Consider the following 14,045-nt stretch of genomic DNA (forward strand, 5'->3'; position numbering starts at 1 on the left):
GCTTGAGCGATATCTCTTTTAGACACTTTTGAAAGATATCTCTTTTACTTTGAGAGATATCTCTTAAGATAAACTAAGAGAGATATCTCTTTTACTTTGAGAGATAGATATCTCTTTGTCTTTGAAAAATATTTCCCAAAGTAAAAGAGATATCTCTCTGAGTGAAAGAAATATCTCTTTAACCTTGAGAGATATCTCTTTTCACGAAAAAGATATCTCTCAAGTAGAAAGAGATATCTGTTTAAGTGGAAGAGATATCTCTTACAAAAAGAGATATCTCACTGAGTGAAAGAGATATGTTTCTGAGTATTAGAAATATCTCTTTAAGTTTAAGAGATAGTTCTTTCTCATAGAGATAACTCTTAAAAATGAGAGATATTTCTTTAAGTTGGGAGATATATCTATTTTCTAAGAGATATCTCTCTTAAATGAGAGATATCTCTGTAATTTGAAGATGAATTTTATTTTCCGAATAAATAGCAAAAGGACTTGCCATATTATGAGTTATAAGAAAAAGACTGAGTATGTAATACCCAGAATAATAGTACCGTGTAGACAAAAATGCTATAAATCCCTTGTTTGAAATAACAATAATGATGGCAGCTTCGTTGATCAACTGCTAAAAGTTTAAGATTCAGGAAAACGAAAGTAAGCATATTTATGGCAAGCCCTTTTGCTATTTATTCGGAAAATAATTTTTTTTCGATGATGGCGTCACTTTCTATCTCGAGATATTAAGGATGTTCTGATCCAAATCTTTCTAGCGCAAAAGGCGCCGGAGCTCGGTAGGACTCGAAAAACATCTCAGAAACATCTCACAAAATTTGACACCTTTTGTTTCATATCTTCTGACCTGTTCATAATTTGTTAGAAAATACTGAAGCGAAGATGTGCAGAATGTAGAGCTTTTATGTAATATAAAAAAAGTGGGGCTGACCCCTCAATTAAGGGTCTCAGAAGGGCCAAAAGTCGTTTATCCATCCCTCTTTAATGAACAATTTTTTACAATACATTGCTGAAGCAAAAATGTTTGACTTGACAATCTGCAACAATATCTTGTAAAATTATGATCATATGTTGCGTAATTAGGGGCCGTAAGGGGTCAAAATGCTTAATCTGTTTTTCTTTATACCTCCAAAGAGAAACACATTTTGATAAGCAGTATTGCTAAAAGATGTTCAGAATCGTCTTCTAAACAATATACAACCATTCAATTGTTGCAAAACGGCCCCATTAAGTACTTGAAGGGCTGATCCCTATTTGATTTCTATTCTAGTTGAGAGGGATATGGAGATAACGAACAGTATTCAATATTAAAGTCCATAAAACAATACAAATTAGGAGCAGAGCAAACACAGGGCCTCCGAAACATCAGAGGTGGGATCAGGTGCCATGGAGGAGTGAGCATCACCTGCTGACCGGTCACACCCGCCTTGTGCTCCTTGTCATGATCGGGAAATAACGGAAAAAATTCGTCAATTCAATGTACAAATAATGGACTAACAATTAGTATGAAAAACGTCAGTCAGCATATGACTTAATGATAAATTGTATTTGCTGACAAGGTCGTTGTATCGACCATAGAACTTACGAAATGATGACTTTAAACGAGACTGCTGATATTCTTGTTTCATAAACTTGCTTGTCGATAATCTACCTCGTTTTAGAAATTGTTCGTACGTATACATCCTCTTGCGTATCGAATCAACTGAGATATATAAACTCCGTATGCAGGTGATGAAGGTATATTGCTGCATAAGTAATGGAAATTGACGATAGAAAAGTTAAAGTCATCACGTTTATCATATAGCTTGGTTGTTAGATTACCATTAACGTCCCTTTCAAGTAAAATATCCATGTATGAAACAGATGTGTCAGACTCTGTGGTATCTTTTATCTCAAGCTCTCCAGGATATATCATATCGACGTAGGAATGGAAATTACCATTATTAATTGACAATACGTCGTCGATATATCTAAATGTCGAGCTGAAGGCCACAGCAAGTGTTTTCTCCTTTTCACGTATAAGATTTTGCACAAATTTTAAGTTTAGTTCATTTTTACTTTATAAATCTTTTTCTATAAAATCAATAATATGATTATCTAATGTAAGGTTTTCCCTGGGGAAAGGTTGAAAAAGTAACAAATTAATTGAAAGCATCTTTAAATCAAAAAATTGGAGTAGGTTGTATTAATTAATTTGATTTTTGATACATGTACATGTATACATATCACTAACTTAATACTTCAATAAAAAAATAAATTCTAAATTATACATTGTATGAATTACCAGGGTATATGTGTGTCATATGGAAATAATTGAAATTGTTTGATTTTCATTTAAAATTTGCCGATGCTCTAAAGACGAGTAGAATCATCTGAAATATTGAGTGCTACTGCATCCACGATATCCGGAAAAACGTTTTCTTCTCCCACCGTCTCTATCAACTCTGACCTCCTCATAACGGACAGAAAACTCTCTGTACATCTAGTCAAGAGCACCTTTATCCCGACATAGCGGTACTCCCTGACAACGAGAGAGAGGGCGGATATCCCATTGACGTCTACGTAGTTAAAGGAAGAGCAGTCAATGATAACCAGCCTCTCCTCGCTGCATGTCTTCTCTACTTTCGTTTTATCGTTCTCCTTGGTAGGAATAGATTCCACGGAGAGGCTGACTTCGTTGTTTGAATCGTGAGGTTTAAGCGTTCTAGGGTCCCAGGCTACACGGTACAAACTTTCACGAAAGGATTCAGATGTTGCAAAGTAAAGTGACGATTCCATCTTAAAGACCTTTACACCACGCGGTAAAACTGTGAAGTTTGTTTCTCCAACGTACAAGTCTTCATTTTGCAGTTTTCCAATTAGTCCTTTTTTACCTCTCTGACTTTGAAATACTACCAGAAGAACACTCAGTCCCACACCGCAATACAAAGCATAGGGAAAGTCAATAAGCACCCCTGTAGCTAAGGTGGCGGTCCAAACAGTAAAGTCATATTTGTTGATCCTCCATAACCGGGGTAAATCGCGAAACTGAAGGAGGAGGTTCTTGACCGCCATGATGACCATTATAGACAGCACAGCTAACGGTAAATACTGGAAATATTCTCCCAGAAATAGCAAAATAAGCAAAATCACCAGGGCAGAAAAAATGCCATTCATGGTAGTTTTCGCGTCCATAGATTTTAGTAAGATGGTACGCGGTGGCGCCACGCATGAGGGAAAACAACGAAAGAAGGAACTGCCAAAGTTCGACATTCCATACGCCACCAGCTCCTGATCAGCGTTGATGGCGTTCTTGGATTCACAGACTTTGGTCATTGATATGGTCAGAACAAATATGATGATAGCAATAACGACAGAGTTTCCTATTATGCCACTTCTCAGGTCTGGAAGGGTGGGGGCTGGCACACCCGGTGGAATATTGCCGACCACTGGAATACTGAACTGAGAATGTAATTCGCCAAAATAGGACACGACACTGCCCAAAATGACAAGAATAAGGTCTATTGGAACGGGCATAAACATTTTCGTTTTGAACTTTTCATTGATGAAATCTTTCACAAATATCAAAATAATTATGCATACAATGGATGTTACAATGGATCCAACATTTGCCGACGTGATGTTCTTGAAGATTTCGATGTACATTATCACAATCTTACCGGGACCTGAAACAGAAGGTATTCGAACTCCGAGGCTCTTCGGAACCTGGCTGCTCATGATGTGGATAGCAGCAGTGGTTGTAAAGGCTCCAACAAAAGGAGATGACATGTATGATGCAATGAATCCAAGTCTTAGTAATCCCAAAACAAGAAGAAGCACCCCCACTATAAACGAGGAACCAGCAGCAATGGCCGCCTTCATTTCCACGAACTCCTCCTCATCTATTTGTCCATCGGTGTTGTTAGAACTGTTAGTACCTCTACTCGATTCCGGTGTAGTCACCTGATCTTGTATGAGATTTGCAGTGAATAACGAGATGACGGCGTTTGTTCCGAAAGACACAAACGGACAGGTTCCGAATAATACATAAAGAACAACCGGAAAGAATGACGTATAAAGTCCATACTTTGGGGCTAGAGATGATAATATACCGAAAGCCATTCCTTGTGGAAAATGCAAACACGCTGTCGATAGACCACTGACTGCATCTTTCAAGAGGTATTCTTTGATTTTGTAATGACGCAGTACACTTACAATGGGAAACAGAGAGTATATATACGCCAACACGGATTTATAGGTTAACCATGAGGGTGCTTGGATATTCCCGTCTCTTTGGTTCTCCGTAAGATCTTCCAACTTGGCTTGGGTTTTCGGAATCCGGACCAGAGTTAGATGTTCAGAAAAGTCTCCGTCAGGTGGATATTTTTCCAGTTCATGGTTTTGAAGATCAGTGAGTCTGAAAAAAAATCTTACGCAATGACTATATTGCAACATTAAAACAACAAATAATTAACTGTCATTTACATTAAATTCTAGAAACAATTTTTATGCCCCCCCCCCGGAATCGAAGATTCGGGGGTTACGGTATATAGTTTTCTGCCCTGTCCGCTCGTCTGTCTGTCTATTTAAAATCTATAACCTTGCTCATAATTTTTGAGTGGATGAGGCTATGTTTTTCATATTTCACAGGTACATTCCTTTTGGTACCAACAATTTTGACCTTGACCTTTGGAGTTTGACATGCATTTGAGAAAATTCAACCCTCGTCAGAAGCTGCATGCCACACGGGGACATCAGTGTTTCACAAACACATCTTGATTTTATTAGTTTAATGGTGAATGATTGATATAGTTAAGTCAATCAAGATGTGTGAGTAAAAAACTGCTATCGCATGACAGTTTTGGCAAAACTAAGATTCTTAAACTTTTACTTCAAATATAGGTCAAATTTCAAGGTCAAAATTATAGAAATGTTTTGTCACAAGGAATACATAGGACTGTGAAATACAAACGCCCTAGTGCTAACTGTTCAAAAGTATTAGCCAAGGTTAAGGTTTTTAAAAAAAGGGTCATTAAACTCTATGGTCAAGATCAATTGATCAAATATCCTTACACACAAGGAAATGTCAAGGTACAGTGAATACTTATGTGAAGTAAGAGAGCTCAGCACTCACTTTTTAAAAAAGTATGACCAAGTTTCAGTTTTGTAATTTATTTTTATTTTAACTCCAAGTTCAAATATGTTGGTACCAAAAAATTCCTTACCACAAGGAATACAAATTTGAAATATTAAAGCTATACTTGTAGCTCGAACCAAACAAAAGTTATGGGCAATGTTAATGTTTTTGCAGATAAAAGACAAATTCCACAGTAACTGCATTATGGCTTTATCTTTATCCTGCCAGTCTTACCATTTTTTCTGAATAGTTTGATAACTACCACCACAAAAGGTTATCAGCTTGACATCGTAATCTGTGTCAGCCAATGCAGAATGCACTCTGCAAAAGTAATACCAGAACCTCATTTTCGTGAGAAAATTTCTAGCTCTAGTTTTGCGTGTATTCACCCCCACCCCTTTCCCTGCCACGGTCAGAAATTCAATATTTTGAATATTCTGAGTACTTTGTCAGTCACTATTCAGTATTTAACATTGCACATACTGCGAGTTGAGTTGCGACGGTCCATTTCTTGTGTGACGGTCAGCCGGGTTCGATCGCCGGTGGCCAGATAGCTCAGTTGGTAGAGCACCTGACCGGATTTTCAGGGGGCCGGGGTTCGAATCCCGGTCTGGTCCGCTGCATTTTCTCCTCTCCCGTTACACTTGTAGAAATCAATTCCATTGTACATTAAATGTCTATATTTTCAAATAAAATATGAAAAATCTACCATTAACACTCTCTAGAAAAAAAGGATTCTCTGGTCTTCGTTAATTTTTAGCACAGATGTCTGACATGGTAACAGCTTGGGAAAAAATAAATAAAATACATAATCCTAAAAGTTTCTCCTTATCTGATATTTCTTATCACAATGTAAATAAATATATCAAAAATTAACAAAACAGTGATAATCAATACTTACGTCGTCATAATTATAGGCCACTTCTTAAGTTATATCACCGGTTTAAAAAAAAAAATAGAACACACTCTGGTGCTAGAAAAAAGTCCTCTGTGATTTAGTATGGAGACATAGCACTGTCTTTTTTAAATTGTCAATTTTATTATCGATATGTGGTAATTTCAAGACTACAAGACACAAAAAAATGACATGTTTCACTTCATGTGTGTTACTTTAGAACGTTATTCTGTTTCAAGTGATAACATATATAATAAAAATGTGGAGATAATGAACAGTATTCAAGCTCAACAGTCCATTAAACATTCCAAAAGAGGAGCAAAACAAACACGGACCTCTAAACATCAGAGGTGGGATCACTCCGATCAGGTGCCATGGAGAAGTGAACATCCACTGCCGACCCGTCACACCCGTCGTGTGCTCCTTGTCAGGAAAAAATCCGTGGACAATTCAGTTTGTAAATAATTGCATAAAAATCAGTATAAAAAACATTAGTCAGCATTTAACAATGTCATTGTATCGACCATGGAACTTACGAAATGATGATTTTAAACGAGACTGCTGATATTCTTGCTTCATCAACTTGTTTGTCAATAACTTACCTCGTTTTACAAATTGTTCATACGTAGAACATGCTTTTCCGTATCGAATCTACTGAGATATATATATATATATGGTATATATATATTGTTGCATAAGTAGGTCGTCGTTATATCTAAATGTGAAGTTGAAGGCAACAGCAAATGCTCTGAACAAATTCTACTTAGTATAAATACATGTACATAAATAGGTCTGCTAATAACGGGGCGCAATTGTTACCCATGGAAATTCCTATAAATTGTTGGTAGACCTGGTCTCCAAAAACCACATAAATGTTGTCAATCAGAAACTCGAGCATCTTTCTAACATCAACTTCAGAGTACTTTTGTATACAATCATATTGTTTTTAACAAAGAAATGCAAATGACTAATGAGTAAATTTACAAGTTCCATTTTTATTTTAAAAAAGCAGCTGTCAATGATGCAAAAAGCCTGGGCTTTAATTCATCATGGGAAATAGTTGTATATCAAGTTGAAAAGTCCTAAGTTTTTATGTTGTTGATTTTGGTTAAATTTCAAATGTTCCAAATTGTATGTTTTTTAAAGTCCGTATCTGATTTACGCCACTTGCACATTACTCTTGAAGTTTCTCCTTCACTACTTTAATATCTTAGTGAGGATTAAAGAAAGGGGTTTGGTAAAACATATGATTATAAAACCTTGACCACCTACTGCATGCGACATGAGGGACCAGGATTCGCTTTATTGATTGTTGTTTTACGTCCCATTCGAGAATTTTTCACTAATATAGTGACGTCATTACACGCCTCGGAAGGACTTTAAATTTGCACCCTAACTTCGTACTTAGAGCCATTTAGGAATGGGGTTTTATCAACCTGCCACCACCTATCGTGACACGGTTTTTTTTTTATGTTTCATCCAAGGGAATCGAAACTTTCACTTCAAAGTGCCGAGTGATAGGCGAAGAAACAGTTGCTACCTGATTTTTGGGAGTTGAACCATTTGCTAGCGCTCTCGAGCGCTAGCAACTACGTTAGTCCAAATTCCTTGAATACGCATGCTCAGCTTCATGGTCGTGCATTCTGGGAAAACCAAACTGTGAAAATTACTATAGATAGACCGTACGATAACAATTTCGTTGTATCATTAAATAACTATGTTTATTTATTGTGTAGCTTACAGTTTAAAGATAACCGCATAATTGCAATTAAAATTTCCCCTTTTTTGACGGAAAAGCCCGAGTCTTTATCTGATTGTTCTAAACAAAGACAAGGGAGGTTTTTGTTTTACGTCTAAGCACAACCAAAGATAGACTCTTATTTCTGATTGGTCAATTCAGCCAATCTTACGATTCCAGAAACAAGAATTTACACTAAAAATAACGAATAAATCCATTATTCATAAAAAAAATTCTGATGTGCATGGCTTTTTAAAACCTAACAGTTCTTGACAAAGATGACCCAAATGACCAAGCTACTTCACATTCGGAACTCTCTGGATTTCTTTATACAACATGCACTTTGAGTCATTTCTATATTCTTTTTTACTCCCCTGTATTTTCTTTGCTACATTGCCACGAAATTCTATTCTTAAACCAGATCATACAATGCCTTAATCGGCATCTTCGCCATATTATATAGAGTCTCCCCTCCCCAGTAAAGGTCATAAATGTTCCGTTGCGTAAAAACTCCAATAGTTCAACACAAAAACTTCACACACACACACACACCCTCACACACACACACACTCTCTCTCTCTCTCTCTCTCTCTCTCTCTCTCTCTCTCTCACCCGTTTCTTTACCTATGTGTCTATAAAATACACTTCACATAACTTTATCACACTCCAGCCTCGATAAAAATTAAAGAATTCAGCAAAATAAATCACTTGATAACGGACCTTCCTTTCTGTGTTTAAAAATTTCTACGGCGCTAGCTCACCTATATTTTTAAAAAGATAAACTTGGTTCAATCTCCCTTGGTCGTCACGCGATTTCTAGCGCAGTAATTTTACAATAAATTATATAGCGGCCGCCGTGGTGCTTCTGTGTCAACCAATTTACTTCCCTGTGATATTCAATATAAACTCGTACCAGTCTAATAGATATAAACTCGCAGAAACGTCCGCAATAAAAACAGTCCATCTCATTTTTCTAAATTAACCTAAATTTCATAAATTCCACAGTAACTACATTCCGGCTTTATCTTTATTCTGCCAGTGTACTACCACAGACGGTTATCCCCTAACAAAAAAATACTATAGTTAACTATAGTTAACTATAGTTAACTAAAGTTTACTATAGTTAACTATAGTAAATCAAAGTGTCAAAGTTTTTTCAAAGTGTCAAAGTTTTCGCTAAAGTTTTTCAAAGTGTCAAAGTTTCTGCTAAAGTTTTTCAAAGTGTCAAAGTTTTCGCCAAAGTTTTTCAAAGTGTCAAAGTTTTCGTCAAAGTTTTTCAAAGTGTCAAAGTTTTCGCCAAAGTTTTTCAAAGTGTCAAAGTTTTCGCCAAAGTTTTTCAAAGTGTCAAAGTTTTCGCCAAAGTTTTTCAAAGTGTCAAAGTTTTCGCCAAAGTTTTTCAAAGTGTCAAAGTTTTCGCCAAAGTTTTTCAAAGTGTCAAAGTTTTCGCCAAATTTTTTTAAAGTGTCAAAGTTTTTGTCAAAGTTTTTCAAAGTGTCAAAGTTTTCACCAAAGTTTTTCAAAGTGTCAAAGTTTTCACCAAAGTTTTTCAAAGTGTCAAAGTTTTCGCCAAAGTTCTTCAAAGAATCAGAATTTTCGATAAAGTTTTTCAAAGCATCAAATTTTTCGATAAAGTTTTTCAAAGCATCCCAAGTTTTCGATAAAGTTTTTAAATTTTCAAAGTTTTTGATAAAGTTTTTTAAAGTGTCAAAGTTGGCGATTAAGTTTTTCTATGTGTTAAAGTAGCCAAGTTTTCCATAAAGTTTTTTAAATGTTCAAAGTTTCCGATAAAGTTTTTCAAGTTTTCGATAAAGTTTTTCAAAGTGTCAAAGTTTTCGATAAAGTTTTTCGAAGTGTTAAAGTATCCAAGTTTTTGACAAAGTTTTTCAAAGTGTTAAATTTTTTGATAAAGTTTTCTAAAGTATCCAAGTTTTCGATTAAGTTTTACAAAGTATCAGAGACTTCGATAATGTTTTTCAAAGTGTCAAAGTTTTCAATTAAGTTTCTCGAAGAATAAAAGTTTTTGATAAAGTTTTTTAAAGTGTCAAAGTTTTCAATAAACTTTTTCAAAGTTTTAAAGCATCCAAGTTTTCGATAAAATTTTTCGAAGTATCCAAGATTTCGATTAAGTTTTTTTAAGTATCCAAAATTTCGATAAAGTTTTTCGAAGTATCAAAGTTTTTGATAAAGTTTTTCAAAGTGTCAAAGTTTTCGATAAAGTTTTTCAATGTATCAAAGTTTTCACCAAAGTTTTTCAAAGTGTCAAAGTTTTCGCCAAAGTTTTTCAAAGTGTCAAAGTTTTCGCCAAAGTTTTTCAAAGTGTCAAAGTTTTCGCCAAAGTTTTTCAAAGTGTCAAAGTTTTCGCCAAAGTTTTTCAAAGTGTCAAAGTTTTCGCCAAAGTTTTTCAAAGTGTCAAAGTTTTTTCAAAGTTTTCGTCAAAGTTTTTCAAAGTGTCAAAGTTTTCGTCAAAGTTTTTCAAAGTTTTCAAAGTGTCAAAGTTATCACTATAGTTAACTATAGTAAACTATAGTTAACTATAGTTAACTATAGTATTTTTTTTGTTAGGGTCAGCTTGACATCGTAATCTGTGTCGGCCAATGCAGAATGCACTCTGCATGCAAAATTAATACCATGGCCTCCTTTTTCGCAAGTGAGAAAAGTGCATTGCTTAAATTTTGCTTGTATTCACCCCCCTTTCCCCGCCCGGTCAAAAATTTAATATTTAGAATATTCAGAGTACTTTGTCAGTCACTATTCAGTATATTCTATTCATCTCTCTCGAGAAATGACACATAAATTTGATTTCCGAATGGAAATAAAAAGTCCCAGTTTTCTGTCATTTTTCAATCGGCAATCCTCGGCTGACTCCACTACGCTCCATTACAAAAAGCTAGCTCCATCGGTAAGTTGTAGTGTTTCAATATGAGTGAAAAATATCGAACGTAAAACAAACAAAATGTAAAGTATTCAGACATACTTACTTCTATAAAGAAATTACTTGAAATGAAATTATGGAATAAAAAACTTAATGATTAAGTTATAAAGATAGATATATTTGATAAAAAAGATGAGCACAGAATTCTATAAAAATTAATTATTGTGTCCGAAAAGAACCATTCATACCCAAAAGAGAATAGCAAATGCTTGTTTTAATCAGAGGAAGAAAAATGACAATCTAGTGTCTGGTGATGGTAACATCGAATATAAAGAGTATTTATTTGTTTGGGACCAAATATCTTGTACACATTCAAAAAAGAGTCGGGGGCGTTTGTTTGGTTTGGTCAAATTGTTGTCAAATCTTTATCCGGTAAGTTGAATTGTTTTTTCTCTGCCTCCCCCCCCCCCCCTTCCCACACACACTTTCAAAAACGGTGCTAAGTAAATTGAACTTATTTCTAATGCTTGGTGTTGTATCTCTATCAAATCTGCACTAATTGACCTGTATCTAAATGTAGCTGCAGAAATGTTAGCTCTCCGAAAAAAATATTTTGACAGACCGGAGAGCTATAGTGCCACCCATTGTAAAAACTGTACATTTATTGCGCACGAAAAGTTGAGCTTATTTCTGGATTAAATCTTTCTAATTCTTACCTCAAACGTGAAAAAGACAGATTTGTAAAAATTCCTTCCTCCTCTATGAAGTTCTCTTATATTTGACATTTGCACGAAGTGCGTTAGACCAAATTATCTTGCAAACCAAAACTGCAGCATAAATAGACGACATTTTAGATGATCTCAATTTCAAGGCCAGATGGGCTATTAACAACAATTATAAGGAATGTTTTGTTGTGGAAAAAGTGAAGGAATATTTTAGAACATGTTACATGTAGTAATATTTTGATATGATAGTTCAAAAACATGGAAAAATAAATCGAGAAACAGCGCACTTTTTGTGCGCAATAAATATATACAGTTTTTTCAATTGGTGGCACTGTAGCTCTCCGGTCTATCAAAATATTTTTTTCGGAGAGCTACAGTTCCGCAGCTAATTTAAAATCAGCCCCACGACCTTCGCTATTCAAATTCAATTGAAATTATTTTTAATGTTTCGTGTTGTATCTCTAACAAATCAGTTCTAGCTGACTTGAATCTGAAAGCATGAAAATGTTCCTCTACTTCCTGTGAGATCTTTCAGATTACAATGTTCAACTCCCATGAGTACTTTCAGTACTTTGATTTAAACTAGGGTAAGTCGCGAGCTGAGTTCGAACTCAATAACTTCCGATCACGGACTGAGCTAGATGGAACTAGGTTTTGAACAAACCTGTACCTTCACTACAATTACCTTGGAATGTTTGTTTATGAAGATCCATAGTCCTACTTTTCCTGAATTCTAGTTCCATCATGGTAGCTCAGTCCGTGATCGGAAGATTGTGAGTTCGAACTTAGTCTCGTTTTCCCCAGACTCTCGCTCTCGAGACTTAATTTTTGCTAAGTCTCGAGAGCGAGAGTCTGGGGAAAACGAGACTAGTTCGAACTTAGCTGATTAACTATAGAAACGCGGGGATACTTACGTTCAAAATCGGTGAAAAGTTTTAATTTGAACGTTAATAACAAATATTATGTACGGTAAATCCAATCGCAACTTCTCGGGCCTTTCCGACTAGCGGAAAAACGACCTCGAATGTACTAGGAAGACGCCATTACAACTCCCCCTTTTCACGATCTTTGAAATAAATGCATGAAGACCTTTCATCTGTGGAATATGGAGTTCAACTTTATTCAATGTAATGCTATTACCTAAAATATACCATAGAAGGAACTTCTCTATCTCCGTATACACTATATTTGAATAAACAGGAAGATGTATAAATTTTTAACATCCGGTGATGGTAATACATTCGAGGTTGTTTTTCCCGAAGTCTGACGGAAAGACCCGAGATGATGCGATTGCGGTAAATCTACAGTTAATCTTGCATTTTTATTTTTTTGTTTTAGCTCAGATACGCAATATAAGTTTAAACATAGTCGGAAACCCACCGTGATCTCGTCTTTACATATCGTGGTAAAGTTTCCGACGATGAGGTTTAAAACGCTTTCATATTTCACAGATGCATTTCTTGTGACAAGACCTTCCTCAGGTACCAATAATTTTACCTTCACCTTAAACTGTTAAAATTGACCCTTTTTTGATTAACTTTAACTTCAGTCATAACTTTTGAATTTTAGTGCTTACCCGGTATATAGTAATAGGGCTTTTATGTTTATGTTTTTATGTGTATTTTATGGAACAAGAGCTTTCCTTGGGTCCCGACAATTTTGACTCTTGGAATTAGACCTACTTTTGAAAATATTTAAAGAAGGCCATTTATGTATGGACGGTTGGTCCCAGGGTCTTCATATTTCACACGTGTATTTCTTGAAACAAGACCTCATTAATTTAACCCTTTGACCCTGACCTTTGGGTTTAATATACCTTTGAAAAATCTTCATAACTTTTCAACAGTTAGAGATAGCGTATTTATATCCAAGATATTCCTGAGACAAGTTTTTATCTTTGGGTTTGATCGTGATCAAATATTTTTGATCTTGAAACCTGTGAGTTTGACCCATTTTTGCAAAATTTGCCTACAGCTTTAATCAGTTGGTGCTAGGGTTTTATTTCTTGTGACAAGAGGTTTTCTTGGAATCAACAGTTTTGGCCCTTTGACCTTCTTTTAAAAACTTTAACCTTGACCATAACTTTAGAATGGTTCATTGTATGACTTTCCTATTTCACTGGCTATATTTCTTTGACAGGATATTTCTCTGGGTTCCAACATTCAAACCTTTCGACTTTCACGTACTTTTCAAAAACTTAATACTTGGTCAGAACTGTTTAATGGTTGATGCTAAGGCTTGTATATTTCACAAGCTCATTGCAATATAAACAATAAACAATATCTAAATGATTTGATCAAATCTTTTGAATAAATAATAAAATGAATTACTTTTGTTTGTACTTTACATAAATACAAAACAAATTATCAAAAGTTGTATTTGGTTGTAAAATTATTTTTTTTTAATCAATTTATTTATTTTACTAGAAGAGAATTAATCTATTTAATATTTGTTTAAAATGCTATCAATATGTGGTACCACACACACACACACACAAAAACTCTTCCCATCTGTTTAAAATATTTTCAGACATGTAAGATCAACCAATACGGAATGCATTAACAGACTGCACTCACGTTCAATCACGTTCCTTCTGTGGTTAAAAAAAGAATATACAGGTTTTCTCTTTAAAAGTACATCGTCAATTGTCGAACAAACACCACTGCAGAGATTTCAGTAAAAAAAACAAGCAG

General features: G+C 35.1%; 1 protein-coding gene across 1 annotated transcript; it reads right to left on the reverse strand.

The window, feature by feature from the left end:
* Positions 1-2,335: 2,335 nt before the first annotated feature.
* Positions 2,336-6,031, reverse strand: LOC134239162 (prestin-like). Its single transcript, XM_062721326.1, has 2 exons — positions 6,024-6,031; positions 2,336-4,402 (listed from the first exon to the last, which is right to left on the reverse strand). Exons 1-2 carry the CDS (start codon positions 6,029-6,031, stop codon positions 2,359-2,361), a joined length of 2,052 nt encoding a protein of 683 aa, XP_062577310.1. The 3' UTR covers positions 2,336-2,358.
* Positions 6,032-14,045: the final 8,014 nt, after the last annotated feature.

Source organism: Saccostrea cucullata, unplaced genomic scaffold (assembly GCF_032062105.1).
Source record: "Saccostrea cucullata isolate Sc308-1 unplaced genomic scaffold, CSIRO_AGI_Scuc_v1 ctg457, whole genome shotgun sequence".
In the NCBI taxonomy this organism is placed as follows: Eukaryota; Metazoa; Mollusca; class Bivalvia; order Ostreida; family Ostreidae; genus Saccostrea; species Saccostrea cuccullata.